This window comes from Schistocerca americana, chromosome 6 (genome assembly GCF_021461395.2).
Source record: "Schistocerca americana isolate TAMUIC-IGC-003095 chromosome 6, iqSchAmer2.1, whole genome shotgun sequence".
Lineage (NCBI taxonomy): Eukaryota > Metazoa > Arthropoda > Insecta > Orthoptera > Acrididae > Schistocerca > Schistocerca americana.
This window is the reverse complement of record NC_060124.1, coordinates 469107284-469123700: the sequence shown is the minus strand read 5'-3', so window position 1 is coordinate 469123700 and position 16417 is coordinate 469107284. Positions and strand designations below refer to the sequence as shown.

General features: G+C 46.2%; 1 protein-coding gene across 1 annotated transcript in view; it reads right to left on the bottom strand.

Annotated features, from left to right (window-relative positions):
- LOC124620213 overlaps positions 1 to 15509 on the bottom strand; it is a 79903-nt gene extending 64394 nt beyond the window's left edge. Inside the window, exon 1 of the mRNA XM_047146881.1 lies at positions 15264 to 15509. Within this exon, the coding sequence (XP_047002837.1) occupies positions 15264 to 15509 (246 nt within the window). The remainder of the gene's footprint in view (positions 1 to 15263) is intronic.
- Positions 15510 to 16417: the final 908 nt, after the last annotated feature.

Sequence of the window (16417 nt, the reverse complement as noted above, 5' to 3'; positions counted from 1 at the left end):
GAAACGTCTAGTCAATGGTGGCAGCGCAACTGGCTCGTCGCAATACGCCAGCCACTACTTTTGATGAACTGTTGTATCGTGTTGAAGCTGAATGGGCAACTGTACCTGTACACGCCATCCAAGATCTATTTGACTCAATCCCCAGGCGTCTCAAGGCCGTTATTACGGCCAGAGGTTGTTGTTCTGGGTGCCGATTTCTCAGGATCTATGCACCCAAACTGCGTGAAAATGTAATCTCATGTCAGTTCTAGGTCGCAGGTTCGAATCCTGCCTCGGGCATGGATGTTTGTGATGTCCTTAGGTTAGTTAGGTTTAAGTAGTTCTAAGTTCTAGGGGACTGATGACCACAGTAGTTAAGTCCCATAGTGCTCAGAGCCATTTTTTTGTTAGTTCTAGTATAATATATTTTTCCAATGAATACCCGTTTATGATCTGCATTTCTTCTTGGTGTAGCAATTTTAATGGCCAGTAGTGAACCTGGCAAACAATACTAATAGTAAACTTAGAAATTTTATTGATGGGGGAATTACGTAAATGTTGCACTATCTGGAAAAAACTGCTAGATCTCGATAAGATTTCAAAGTGGTGCAAAATTGGCAATTGCTTTAACAGTTCACAACTGTAAAACTGTTCGCCTCACAAAGCGTAGAAATCCTATGACTACATTGCCAATGATGAACAACAGCAATAAATCCACTCACGCAAATACGTGCGTAGAGAATTTCGTAGGGATATGAAATGTAACCACCACACAGGCACAGTCATATGCAAGGGACAGACTTCCTTTCATTGGCCAGACAGTGGAAAAATGCTATCCGTCCACGAGAAGCGTTCAATAAATAATGCAACACATTTTTTTCTCCGCCAATTTCTGTTGAAAAATCGCGCAATTTATTACGAAACGTCGTGGAATATTCCCAATTCAGCCTCATGAATTTCTGATAGGTGGCGGTGCTATACATAGCTTTCAGTATGGCGTCTGTAACGGAGGTGGGTTCCAAGGACAGACCTGTCATTTAGTTTCTTTCAGCGGATAACCAGGGCATCGTAAGAATTCATAGGCGCTTCAGAATGTCTACGGAGACTTTGCAGGGAACAAAAGCACGGTGAGTCGTTGGACAAGGCGTGTGTCATCATCGCAATTAGGTAGCGCAAACCTGTCTGATGTCCCGCGTGCCGGCCTGCCGCACGCAGCTGTGAGTCCTGCAATGTTGGAACGTGTGGTCACCCTCATTCGACGTCATCTGTGGATCACTATCAAAACCTTGTTGCACAGCTGGACATCTCTGTTCATAGTGATGACATAGTCGTCCACCAGATGGGGTACTCGCAAGTTTGTGCCTGCCTGGTTTCTAGCCTCCAAACGGAAGACCATAAAGAGCAACGAAGGACCATCTGTGCGGAATTGCTCGCGCAGTATGAGGCTCATCGTGAGCATTTTTTGTTGAAAATCGTCACAGGCCATTAAACATGTGTTCATCACTTCAAACCAGAGACAAAATTGTTGCGGTGTAACGATAAGCGATGGCTCAATGATGAAGAATGCAAGAGCAAAGAAGTCTGTGAGGCGACGTCGGCCAATAGCCCCCTGACAAGGACCGCACCACGACAGGAGCGCCCTCTAGCCGAAGCGAACATAAGCGCCGCTTCTCCAATCCTCGGCCGGACGGTATTAGCACAGTACCAGACTGGGATTCGCATACCAGGGCAGTATATGCACAGTAGTAGGAGAGCACTAAGATAGCAATGACTTGTGATCCATACCAATTGCTTACATGGACCTTGTATACGGCAAATGACATTGATTGTTTGCATGTCGCCCATCGCTTGCGTCACTGTTGTCAATTTAAAGTTGAGTTTTCTCAATCTGCTTTATTGAAATAAAAACTATTAATGTGATTTCCTTGAATTGTTGCATAGCTGGCGCCTTGATTTTCTCTTGTCTTTACTATGCAGGGGCGCTCAATTGCTTTAACAGTTTCTTGTCGTTTTTGCTAATCAGTGTTTTCAGGTGGGCGCTACAGGTAATTTCTTTGATTTTGTCGTTATTTAGATTTCTTGCCTTATACTTTTGGCATTTATGCCTTCCAACATGCCCACCAATCCTGTCCCACCCCCTGCTCTGGCGCCACATCCTCAAGCGTTAAATGCCACACAGCTAATGCAGATGTTTCAATTCCAGATTCAGCTAATCTCCACCCTGTTCAACATAGTGTAGCAGCTACTGGCCAACACTGCGAGTCCGAGAGAACAAGCACTACCTACTACAGCTGCTATATCACCTTATCGACAGTTTCGTGACTGGTTCTTTTGCTTGCTTGCCTTGTCTGTTTGTTGCATTTGTGTCTTCCAACATGCCCATCCCACCTATCCCGTCCCCTGCTCAGGCGCCACAGCCGCCAGCGTTAGATGCCACACAGCTAATGCACATGTTTTAGTTGCAGACGCAGCAGATCCCTACGTTACTCAACACGGTGCAGCAGCTATTGGCCAACGCTGCACGCCTGACAGAACAAGCACCACCTACCGCAACACTTATTGCTATACCTCCTTTTTGAGAGTTGAGTGAACAAGAAAAGGAATGGCTCGCGTGATTGTCCCAGTTTTTAAGCGCATCTCCTCGCTCACAACGAACCAGGTACTGTGAAAAGCCATTATCTATTATCAGCAGTGGAAAGTGCAGTGTTCCGCCTAATCACAAAATTTTTCCCTAACGCCACTCCGAGTGAACTATCTTATGACGAACTGGTAGCCTCGCTAACAAACTATTATGACCAACAAGCGAATGTGGTAGTAGCTAGGTATCACTTCTTTAATTGCAAAAAACAGTCAGAACAAACTTATTGCTAGTGGCTAACAGATTTACAGGGTATGACAAGAAAATTCAAATTCAAACGTGCTTGCGGTGCTCTATGTTCAAGTACAGTACAGTACCAAACTGTTCAAACTATTCGGACGATATTGTAGTAGCAGGTCGTACACCTGAAGAACATATTGCAAATTTACGTGCATTGTTTCGTGTGTTATCTGATGCAGCACTAACGTATAGATTGGACAAGTGTGATTTTTTTAAACCTGAATTGCAGTATCTTGGTCATGTCATAAACAGTCAAGATGCACATGCTCTTCAGTCGCATTTATTAGCCATACAAGATTTGCCAATTCCTCGCAGTGTCACTGAATTGCAGTCAGCCTTAGGGAAAATGAACTATTGTATTCGGTTCAGAACGAATGCTGCGCAAATCGCGGCTCCATTGCATCGCTTGCGTCGCAAGAATGCCCCCTTTGTTTGGACAGAAGAGTGCCAAGTAGCTTTTCAAAAACTTAACGATGCATTGTTCAGTGACCGAAGCTTTGTTGTCTCTGATTCTGACAAATCAGTTGTATTGGAAATTGACGCTTCCACTTACGGAATTGTTGCAGTGCTTTCACACAGAATTGGTGATGAAGACAGACATATTTCTTTCGCATGAAAAGTGAGTCCCGTAGTTCAGTGTAACTATTCATAAACTGAGCAAGAGGCATTGGCTATTGTGTATGATGTCACCAAATTACATCACTATTTGCACGGCAGGAAATTCTACTCCCCAAAAATCGCAAAGATGAGCTTTGTTGTTGCCTCAATACCACTACGAGACTGTATATCATCTGACAGCTCAACATGGTAATACGGACGCTCTTTCAGTCCTCCAATTGGCCCTGATACAGGTTTTCACGCTTTTGCTGCATGTTGGTGTAACATCGATGCTCAGCATTCTGAATTGCTTCAGTCTTTTGCCCTGAATTATAAGCAAATTGCAAAGACCACGGAAGTTGATTCAGATTTGAACATTTTGCTCACATACATTGGCACAGCTTGGCCTCGCTCCCTGCATAGCATAAAAAACTCTGTAGTGTGCCGATACTTTGCCCGTCGGCACAACCTCGCTGTACAGAAAGATGTAATTCTTGTTCAAAATGACAGTGGTCAGTGACGTGTGTTGATCCCTAAAGCTTTGCAAAAAGAAGTGTTGCAGTTACTTCACCAAGGCCACTGGAGAATTCTTTATACCAAGTAGTTAGAACGTCGACACTGTAGTTGGCAGGGTATGAACGCCCAAATACACTCCTGGAAATGGAAAAAAGAACACATTTGACACCGGTGTGTCAGACCCACCATACTTGCTCCGGACACTGCGAGAGGGCTGTACAAGCAATGATCACACGCACGGCACAGCGGACACATCAGGAACCGCGGTGTTGGCCGTCGAATGGCGCTAGCTGCGCAGCATTTGTGCACCGCCGCCGTCAGTGTCAGCCAGTTTGCCGTGGCATACGGAGCTCCATCGCAGTCTTTAACACTGGTAGCATGCCGCGACAGCGTGGACGTGAACCGTATGTGCAGTTGACGGACTTTGAGCGAGGGCGTATAGTGGGCATGCGGGAGGCCGGGTGGACGTACCGCCGAATTGCTCAACACGTGAGGCGTGAGGTCTCCACAGTACATCGATGTTGTCGCCAGTGGTCGGCGGAAGGTGCACGTGCCCGTCGACCTGGGACCGGACAGCAGCGACGCACGGATGCACGCCAAGACCGTAGGATCCTACGCAGTGCCGTAGGGGACCGCACCGCCACTTCCCATCAAATTAGGGACACTGTTGCTCCTGGGGTATCGGCGAGGACCATTCGCAACCGTCTTCATGAAGCTGGGCTACGGTCCCGCACACCGTTAGGCCGTCTTCCGCTCACGCCCCAACATCGTGCAGCCCGCCTCCAGTGGTGTCGCGACAGGCGTGAATGGAGGGACGAATGGAGACGTGTCGTCTTCAGCGATGAGAGTCGCTTCTGCCTTGGTGCCAATGATGGTCGTATGCGTGTTTGGCGCCGTGCAGGTGAGCGCCACAATCAGGACTGCATACGACCGAAGCACACAGGGCCAACACCCGGCATCATGGTGTGGGGAGCGATCTCCTACACTGGCCGTACACCACTGGTGATCGTCGAGGGGACACTGAATAGTGCACGGTACATCGAAACCGTCATCGAACCCATCGTTCTACCATTCCTAGACCGGCAAGGGAACTTGCTGTTCCAACAGGACAATGCACGTCCGCACGTATCCCGTGCCACCCAACGTGCTCTAGAAGGTGTAAGTCAACTACCCTGGCCAGCAAGATCTCCGGATCTGTCCCCCATTGAGGATGTTTGGGACTGGATGAAGCGTCGTCTCACGCGGTCTGCACGTCCAGCACGAACGCTGGTCCAACTGAGGCCCCAGGTGGAAATGGCATGGCAAGCCGTTCCACAGGACTACATCCAGCATCTCTACGATCGTCTCCATGGGAGAATAGCAGCCTGCATTGCTGCGAAAGGTGGATATACACTGTACTAGTGCCGACATTGTGCATGCTCTGTTGCCTGTGTCTATGTGCCTGTGGTTCTGTCAGTGTGATCATGTGATGTATATGACCCCAGGAATGTGTCAATAAAGTTTCCCCTTCCTGGGACAATGAATTCACGGTGTTCTTATTTCAATTTCCAGGAGTGTAGAACAGATGAATTCACAGTGTCACGGATGTGTGGAAAATCAGTCCGCTTCGCCACAAAAATTCTCTGCTTGGCCTAAGTCGCAAACACCATGGCTACGTGTGCACATAGACTTTGCGGGACCTTTTTGGAACACTCGCTGGTTGATTGTGGTTGACTCGTAGAGCAAGTTTCGTTTTGCTGCGCCAATGAACGCGATAACGTCAAGTAGCACAATCAGGTGAGTCCTGCAATGTTGGAACGTGCGTTCGCCCTCATTCGAAGTAATCTGTGGATCACTATCAAACACCTTGCTGCACAGCTTGACATCTCTGTTGGTAGTGATGACATACTCGTCCACCGGTTGGAGTACTCTCAAGTGTGTGCCCGCTGTGTTTCTGGACGCCCAACGGAAGACCATAAAGAGCAACGTAGGACCATCTGTGCGGAATTGCTCGCGCAATATGAGGCTCATCGTGAGCATTTTTTTGTTGAAAATCGTCACAGGCCATCAAACGTGAGTTCATCACTTCAAACCAGAAACAAAATTGTTCCGATGTAACGATAAGCGATGGCACGAAGATGAAGAATGCAAGAGCAAAGAAGGCTGTGAGGCGACGTCAGGCAATAGCCCACTGACAACGACCGCACCACGACAGGAGCGCCCTCTAGCCGAAGAGAATGTAAGCGCCGCTTCTCCTTGCCTCACCCGGACAGTATTAGCACAATAGCAGACTGGTACTCGCAGGCCAGGACAGTATACGCACAGTACTAGGAGAGCACTACGATAGCACTGACGTATGATCCATACCAATTGCCTACTTTGACCTTGTATACAGCAAAGGACATTGATTGTCTGCATGTCGCTCATCACTTGCGAGACCATTGTAAATTGAAGAAAAAGTACTGTCAGTCTGCTTATTGAAATAAAAATAATAAATGTGATTTGCTTGAATTGTTGCACAGCTATCTGGGAAAGCAGCCTCCTTTAGGTACCCTATAAGCGACGAGTGGGCAGGACCCCACAAAAATTGCAATCCAAGGAGTGGCGCCACACTACCTCTCCTCTGAAAAAAACGTTGGAAGCTGCAATCTCAGCCCGTAAGGTTATGGCGACAGTCTTCGGTTACTCTGAAGGAGTTACTGTGTTTGATGTCCTCCCTCATGGTGCGATGATCAACTAGCGAGTGTATTGTGCTGCCCTTAGGAAACTGAAGGAACGACTTCGGCGTGTATATGGATGACGGGAAGGTTATTGATGAAGTAAGACGTTGGCTCCGACGTCGACCAGTAGATGATGATGATGTTTGGTTCGTGGGGTGCTCAACTGCGCGGTTATCAGCGCCCGTACAAATTCCCAACCTTTGCTCAGTCCAGTCTCGCCACTTTCATGAATGATGATGAAATGAGGAGGACAACACAAACACCCAGTCAACTCGAGGCAGGTGAAAATCTCTGACCCCGACGGGAATCGATCCCGAGACCCGTCGATCAGTAGAATGCCATCATGTTGGCATACAGGCCTCCCCCCCCCCCCCCCCCCCGAAAGGTGACGTAAGGCCATAGCATTGAAGGGAATTTACGTTGAAAAATAGGGTTTTGTAGCCAAAAGAGTGGGAAATAAAATTCTGTGATGGAATACTGAATAAAACCAACCTGCTTTCACAACTGTGTTCCATTACTTATTGAAAGCATCTCGTCCAAATGAGGTTGCTTGCACGACATTCGTGTGGCCCAACGCAGAATTCTGGTAATTCGTGTGTGGAACTATGCCAGGTAGTACTAACAGGTATATTGAGAGTATACAAGATAAAAACAGCACGAATGGTGACAAGTTTGTTTGACTATCCGGCGATAATCTTGTTATAAATATTCAAGGGACAGTTTACTTCTCCCTACATACCGATCCCGTAGCATCTGGAAAGAGGAATTTAAACTACGGCTCGCAGAGAGATATTCAAGCAATACTCTTCCAGATCTCCACACGAGACTGGAACACGAAGCAATCCTAAAGTCTGACACAGCGAGAAGCAGATTGTGCTTCAAAGCAATTTTGAAGACTGTGGGTGTGGATCCAGGTGTCGATGACCCACGTGCTGGAAGAGGTCTTACCTTTAGTACATAGCCTAACACTTAGAAATACGAATAAGAGAATTTACAAAAACGTTGGTTGCTATGAAAGTTTATTTGAATTTGTGAGAAATAGAATAGCATGGATATTTTACACAGTGGTAGATTTATTGTGTGGTCCGCTGAATGAATGGATGGACACAAAAGAATCGTAGAGGAGGACACAAATAAAGATGAGATGAAGGCAAAAAGTAAAAAACAGTATGACGCCACTGCCTGAGAATGAGAAGGGAAAAAGTGTACTTGTGTTTCACTGTCTGAAATGCCCATGTATGTTAAATGTTGATAGAAGAACGATGAATGTGACAGAATGAGGTGTATTCAATTTTATTTAAATGCGAAAACGGTTTGAATTCTGTAGAGGGTGCAGCATATTTAGTTCCAGAGCTGGGGGGGGGGGGGGGGGGGGGAGCTACATTGCTCGTCTACAAAGAATGAAATAGTCGTAGTCTTGTATCACGGCGTATAAGCAGAGGATGTCAAAAAATCTTAACCGACTGGGTCCAGAGACAAATATCAGCGGCAGTGGGTTTGAAACTCGCCAGACATTTTTCCTTTCAGTGACTGCGGGTCAACCAGCTTCCAAATTAGCACTGTAAAGGGAAATGCAACTAAAGTACATTTGGCGACTTGTGCCTCGTAAAAGGTCACTGCTCACAGCGTCACAAATAGCTGCACGTTTTGCACGATGAATGTGTATCATCGTGTATTGCTTGTACAGCCCTCTCGCAGTGTCCGGAGCAAGTATGGTGGGTCTGACACACCGGTGTCAATGTGTTCTTTTTTCCATTTCCAGGAGTGTAGATAACTACCAAATTGCGTGGATATTGATTCCACCCCCCCCCCCCCCCCCCCCAGCTCTGGAACTAGATATCCTGCACCCTCTACAGAATTCAAACCGTTTTCGCATTTAAATAAAATTGAATACACCTCATTCTGTCACATTCATCGTGTATTGTGCACCGCCGCCGTCAGTGTCAGCCAGTTTGCCGTGGCATACGGAGCTCCATCGCAGTCTTTAACACTGGTAGCATGCCGCGACAGCGTGGACGTGAACAGCAACTAGGCAGCAGGTGGCTGGGGCGTGTAGTGTGAATCGACGCATAACCTCTTTTCAAGGCGTCGATTGCACCGACAGTCGAAAGAGTTGTTTAACCTGCAGTGCGTTGAGAGTTTATCGCAGGCTTCAGATGGTTCTTTTATGTTTTGCGAGTGTTTTGTGAGTGTTTTCTGGTTTGCTGAAGCCTTAGGCACCTTACTGCGCCTCTACTGACCTGCTGTGCTAAATCGTCTCCTCTTAACCCAACAAATGATGTCTCCACTATTTTTAATAGCAGCTTGAAACGCAGCAATCAATATCCACGCAATTTGGTAGTTATCTACGTATTTTACTAAACGGGTATAGGCATTCGTTCCCAGCTACAGGTTGTCTGTCTAACGGCTTTCAGGTGCAACAAAAATTTGATTCATGTAACAGCTGTCAGGTCTAGTGTCTAGCTGTAGGGCACGCGCCTGGAAAGAGAGAGGTCGTGGGTCCGAATCCCTGTCGAATAATGAATATTTTCAGTCTGACTTTCATCTAGCCCTCATCTCTGAACGAATGAGGAGTCAACAGAAAAGTCATTTGATTTGAATTCCACGTAAAACTGCAGGTCCCCTTTGCCCGATTGGGTGACTCTGATAGATCAGGGATTTGTGAGTCACCGAAGTGGCGTCCAAATGAAATGCTTGCACTCGGCCACCGAGCCATACGAAGTTATTATTATTATTATTATTATTATTATTCCGCCCTCTTAGTGGTCAGAGCGTCTGACTGCTATGCAGCTGGCCAGTGTTCGATGTCCGGCCGCGTCGGACATTTGTCCGCCTCGGGGACTAGGCGTGGTGTTGACCTGCACGCAAATCGCCCGATGTGGCGTCAGCTGAAAAAAAAGACATACAATTCGGTGGCTGAAGTTCCCCAGGTGGGGACTCCCGGCAATCAGTGCCATAGAATGATTTCATTTTTCATTATTATTATATAATTATTGACTAAATTTATAATTTTACATGCTGCCTTAATCCGCTCATTAAGAGGTACAGTCTTACGTTAAAGTTTCTGTACAATAATTCAAGCTAAAAAGTAAAGTCGTATGGCATGAATGGCTGGTAGACGCCAAAGGGCAGATTCAGCCGCGTAAGTGGATAGGTTTCTGTGGTGAGTGTACTGTAAGACCTTCTACACACACACCATCAGATTATTTGACTTGTCGCTCTAGCGAAGTAGGCGAGTGTCAGCAATATGTCTCGTGGTCTTATCGTGGCGTGTTTATCTTCTGCCGTTAGGTCAAACGATAGAAATGCCACTTGCACGCTGAGAGTAGCACATTGACGGTGACCAACGTTAAACAGAACTTGATTAATTTTCACACACATTTATTAAAATAATAATAATCATAAACCTTACTTAATTTGATTCTGGATGCCATTTACAATTGACAATATGAAGTTCCTTTGGTCTTGGTACGTTAATCTTATTCTCACATATCTCTGATACTTGACAAAGTGTCTATACATTTATCTTCATGGCTATGTACAGGAACATGATAATCTTATGAGGTGCAGACTGAAACTTGACTATAGACTGGTACAGACTAATGCAGACAAATGCAGACTAATGCAGACTGGTGCAGACAAATGCAGACTGACTATTCAGCGGTCTGTACACTCATTATAATACCTCGCGCGTTCAGGTATCACTGCGCGAGTGTGATCCGCGAGGAGAAAAGGTTCTACGTTAGCAGCAATCTCATTGGCTGCATTACATATTAATACGCGGATCGGTGGAAGCAGAATTTGGTCCGTCTCTAAGACAGCGCCATCTCGTAGTGCGGAGGCGGACGAGCGCCACACCTGCGCTGTTGTGCTTAGCGGGGCGCGCTCTATTGGGAAAGTTGTGTACGCGCTGACTACGTGGAACTATTTACACAACAGTTTCCCTTTCGTTCGGCCGGCCGCGGTGGCCGTGCGGTTCTGGCGCTGCAGTCCGGAACCGCGAGGCTGCTACGGTCGCAGGTTCGAATCCTGCCTCGGGCATGGGTGTGTGGGATGTCCTTAGGTTAGTTAGGTTTAAGTGGTTCTAAGTTCTAGGGGACTTATGACCTAAGATGTTGAGTCCCATAGTGCTCAGAGCCATTTGAACCCTTTCGTTCGTGCCCGCAGGCACAATTCCTTCGCGAAGTATGAGAGTTGTGTATGAAAGCGGATCTGTTAAATGTTGAGGACAGCAACGTTTGTGTGTGTGTGTGTGTGGGGGGGGGGGGGGGTTGCATAGTGCGTGTTTGTGTTGGGGGGGGGGGGGGGTGTTGCATAGTGCGTGTTTGTGTTGGAGATGATGCGAGAAAAGAGAGGGTGAAACCCGGTGCTGACACATAGCATACTCATCTCGAAGAACACCACAAAGGCCTCCATGATTGACGTCCTCGTCCAGCATAGGTAATCGTGATGCCTACGCTGGATGGTATCGATCAGCAGTGTCGCATACCTTCATTTCATGAAACACTGCGGAGTAGTTCGAATGTAATTCACGACACTGGCGCAGAGACTAGTGACCAGGGACTTTACATCACCACACCACCTGTCCCATCCTCCGCAAAGGTAGAGAGCAAACTGTCAAGAGTGCGAGACATACCCAGAGGGTCACCCGACCAACGACCGGCCCCGCCCACGGCGCTAAACTTCGGTAATCTGACGGTTTGAGGCAGCGTAAGTCACTCCACGCAGACTACCCACAGCGTTTGAGAATTAGAGAATTTAGGGACTGACAACGAACACTACAGATAACATGAAACCTTTGGTCGCTGTAGAGTCCGTCTCCTGCAACCTCACCAAAATAATGATGGAGAAAAGTTTATCGCTTAATGCATTTTCGCTCACATGCAGTGAAACTGCAGCATCACACGCAACATTTTAATTTATTACATCTTCACCACGAACCCTATTCGCAGCACATTTAACATTAAATATCCACATATATCACTGAATGTAGGTGCACAATTACATCACTTTACGACAAAGAGTTCAGGCGATATGACGTCATAAATGTTGATATACTTTAAAACTAGCTTTCCTTAATATGGACGCAAAATACCTGTCCCCTGATTTAACCGAAAGTAATAAAACCATTATAATTAGGGTTTTGCGTCGTCAACCATAAGGGTTTAATATTACATAGTTACTTTCAAACACTTCATACATCAACTCTATTGTAAAGTACCGAAATCTGATGTTCGAAGCTGTTTTATAGGTGGGAGTTAGATTATTTAAGGAATCGAGGGTGGGGGATTGTTTGTACGGAATCTAATCGTCAGTAACTTCAGCTCGACATGACATTCCTGAAGAAGCTTGTGGATCCACGTCCTCGCCGAATTGGGGCCATATCGAGGCTAGAGGTGGTGCTACACGGTAGTAGCAAGATGTCTCCTGCAGGTGACTAAATTTAAGTCCCGTGCGCTTACTGCACTGGTGTGCAAAAGTTCAGAACTAAAGTAACTTTCTCATAATGTTTCACACCTAAGTAATATAGCGCAAAGAAGCCTGGACAACAGATAGAACTGTTACAGTACAGTACAGAAGGTAACTGAAAGAAACATGCATTGAGAAGAGCCGAAAAAACATTTTTGTTCGACGTCAATAATTACATCGAAGTCGCCGCGATTTATGCTGCCCTCTGGACACTACAAAAGGCCGGACATGGTTCTTTATACGGTATGTAAACACTATGGACGGCAGTGCCCGCTCTGCAACCTGCTCCTATGCTGGCCACAAGGCTGCTGAAGAGTTCTTGTGGTACTGTGTTCCATTCCTTCGTCAGTACGGTTGACAACGCTGGATAGTCTTTGGAGAATATGGTCGTGGTACAATTCGTCTCTCGAACGCATCCCACAGGTGGTCGATGCGATTTAACTCGGGGGAGCGGCAGATTATCCCATTCGCCGAAAGTTCTCTCCTTCCAAGAGCCCTCCACCTGCGCTGTTACATGCGGTCACCTATTGTCATCCATGAAAATTGGCCAAGAGCGATTAGGGATCGCGCACTGACGGTTCCGTGCAGACTTTATTACACAGGGTGAACACGTGCAGGTGTAGGGTGGTTCATTGATCGTGACCGGGCCAAATATCTCACGAAATAAGAGTCAAACGAAAAACTACAAAGAACGAAAGTCGTCTAGCTTGAAGGGGGAAACCAGATGGCGCTATGGTTGGCCCGCTAGATGGCGCCGTCATAGGTCAAACGGATATCAACTGCGATTTTTAAATAGGAACCCGCATTTTTATTACATATTCGTGTAGTACGTACAGAAATATGAATGTTTTAGTTGGACCATTTTTTTCGCTTTGTGATACATGGCGCTGTAATAGTCACAAACATATGGCACACAATTTTAGTCGAACAGTTGGTAACAGGTAGGTTTTTTAAATTAAAATACAGAACGTAGGTACGTTTGAACATTTTATTTCGGTTGATCCAATGTGATACATGTACCTTTGTGAAATGCGTGCTGTTACAGCATGATTATCTGTAAATACCACATTAATGCAATAAATGATCAAAATGATGTCCGTCAGGCCGGCCGTTGTGACCGAGCGGTTCTAGGCGCTTCAGTCTGGAACCGCGCGACCGCTACGCTCGCAGGTTCGAATCCTGCCTCGGGCATGGATGTGTGTGATGTCCTTAGGTTAGTTAGGTTTAAGTAGTTCTTAGTTCTAGGGGACTGATGACCTTAGATGTTAAGTCCCATAGTGCTCAGAGCCATTTGAACCATTCTGATGTTCGTCAACCTCAATGCATTTGGCAATACGTGTAACGACATTCCTCTCAACAGCGAGTAGTTCGCCTTCCGTAATGTTCGCACATGCATTGACAATGCGCTGACGCATCGTTGTCAGGCGTTGTCGGTGGATCACGATAGCAAATATCCTACAACTTTCCCCACAGAAAGAAATCCGGGGACGTCAGATCCGGTGAACGTGCGGGCCATGGTATGGTACTTCGACGACCAGTCCACCTGTCATGAAATATGCTATTCAATACCGATTCAACTGCACGCGAGGTATGTGCCGGACATCCATCACGTTGGAAGTACATCGACATTCTTTCATGAAGTGAAACAACTTGTAGTAACATCGGAAGAACATTACGCAGGAAATCAGCATACACTGCACCATTTCGATTGCCATTGATAAAATGGGTGCCAATTATCCTTCCTGCCATAGTGCCGCAACATACATTAACTCGCGAAGGTCGCTGATGTTCCACTTGTCGCAGCCATCGTGGATTTTCCGATGCCGAATAGTGCATATTATGCTGGTTTACGTTACCGCTGTTGGTGAATGACGCTTCGTCGCTGAATAGAACGTGTGAAAAAATCTGTTATCATACCGTAATTTCTCTGGTGCCCAGTGGCAGAACTGTACACGACGTTCAAAGTCGTCGCCATGCAATTCCTGGTGCGTAGAAATATGGTACGGGTGCAATCGATGTTGATGTAGAATTCTCAACACCGACGTTTTTGAGATTCTCGCGCAATGTGTCTGCTACTGATGAGCGGATTGGCCGCGACAGCAGCTAAAACACCTACCTGCGCATCATCATTTGTTGCAGGTCTGCTACTGATGAGCGGATTGGCCGCGACAGCAGCTAAAACACCTACCTGCGCATCATCATTTGTTGCAGGTCGTGGTTGACGTTTCAAATGTTGCTGAACACTTCCCGTTTCCTTAGATAACGTAACTCTCCGGCGAACGGTCCGGACACTTGGATGATGTCGTCCAGGATACCGAGCACCATACATAGCACACGCCCGTTGGTCATTTTGATCACAATAGCCATACGTCAACACGATATCGACCTTTTCCGCAATTGGTAAATGCTCCACTTTAACACGGGTAATGTATCACGAAACAAATATCGTCCGCACTGGCGGAATGTTACGTGATACCACGTACTTATACGTTTGTATTACAGCGCCATCAATCACAAAGCGAAAAAAGTGGTCCAACTAAAACATTCATATTTCTTTACGTACTACACGAATATATAATAAAAATGAGGGTTAAAATTAAAAAAAACGCAGTTGATATCAGTTTGACCTATGGCAGCGACATCTAGCGGGCCTACCGTAGCGCCAAGCTAGTCAAGTTTCGTTCTTTGTAGTTTTTTCGTTTGATGCTTATTTCGTGAGATATTTGCCCGGTCACGATCAATGGACCACCCTGTATATATATAAAATAGAACTACACTACTCTATGTACCGTCATTAATTGCGGTGACAGCAGTGTAGTTATTAACTTTTAATAAAAGTCTCATTTTTGTTCGTCTCATTCTCCTGTATTTTCCTGTACTATACTGCAACAGTTCTATGTATTGTCCAAATTTCATCAAGCTATGGTATCTGGCAGGGAAACAGCGTGTGAATGTTGCTGTACACTGCTACTTATTTTGAGGCTGACGGCCCCCCTCATAACTTAACCATTGGCATCAGTAGTGTGGTGATGGTCTGACTTTATTTTCAAGTGCCGTCTAGCGTGTGCACACCTATATTTGACGGTGCCGTTCCGTTCCGTAGCCGCCAGTGTGAATCGGCGTACCTGCGTGAGGCCGGCGCGCGGCGAGGCGCTGCTGCTATGCTCGGAGCCGGACCGCTGGTAGTGCGCCGCCTCCGCGAGCGACTGACGCTGCCTGATGCGCCCCAGAGCCACCACCTGCTTGTCCTCCACCTGCGACAGCTGCGTCCGAATGGGGCCAGGCGGCTCCACCGGCCTCCGAGGCTGTGCCAGCGTCAGCAGGCGCTCACTCGGCTCGCGAATCTTCCTGCGGCCGCCACTACTAAACATCAGTCATGTCATCGTATGCTACACACTGGGACTGTTTACATTAAAAAAAAAATCTCGAAACCGATACATCGATATTTAAAGAAGTATCACAGTTTAAAGAAGCTCTCTGTTTATCGAAAATATTATCGATTTATCGATATATCGATGGAAATATATCTACTTACCGGACAAAAAAGAATATCCGCCGCATATTGCAAATATGCTACTAATTTTAGAGCTGTATATTTAAGTAGTGATTTCTTATTAGATATTACGGACATCAACAAGCTAGCAGCCTGCACAGAGCAAGAATTGAAACGATAACAATGCACGTTCATGCTTGACGGTAACCACTTTCCTTACAATGGGAACTGCAGGTAAGTGGCACGGTAAAAGGTGCCAGATGGTTATGTTGTTCAGTTTCGTCACATACTGGATTTGTCTGCAACACTTCATCTCGACTTCTCTGTTTTTTAATTTCTGCAAAAGCCAACCTAGCGGTTGTAGTGTCAAAATTGGATGGTGAATTTAAACGTTGTCTTTTCTGTTGGTAGCACCGAGCGCCGATTACGTCAGCACTTTCCCTCACACATTTCCACCCACGGCAAAGAACAATCTTGTTATTTAGATTTTTTCATCAGCAACTACTTTTGAAGAACGTCAATGTGAAAAAACAGCACTCTAGTTGCGCCAAAATTGTTTTCTAACGTAACAAGTGTGTTATTTTTACACCTCTGATGTCTTATTCCATTCAAAGCTCCATCCCCCGTTACAATAGGACTTCTTCTTTGTGCCGTCTATACTTGTTTCATACAGTCAAAGAGAAAGGCTGGATATGAAGGAAGCTCAAAAAACATAAAACAAAAATATCTCTACTCGACATTGCCGTTTCGACACCCGTTTATCGATATTTCGGTGAGAACGATACC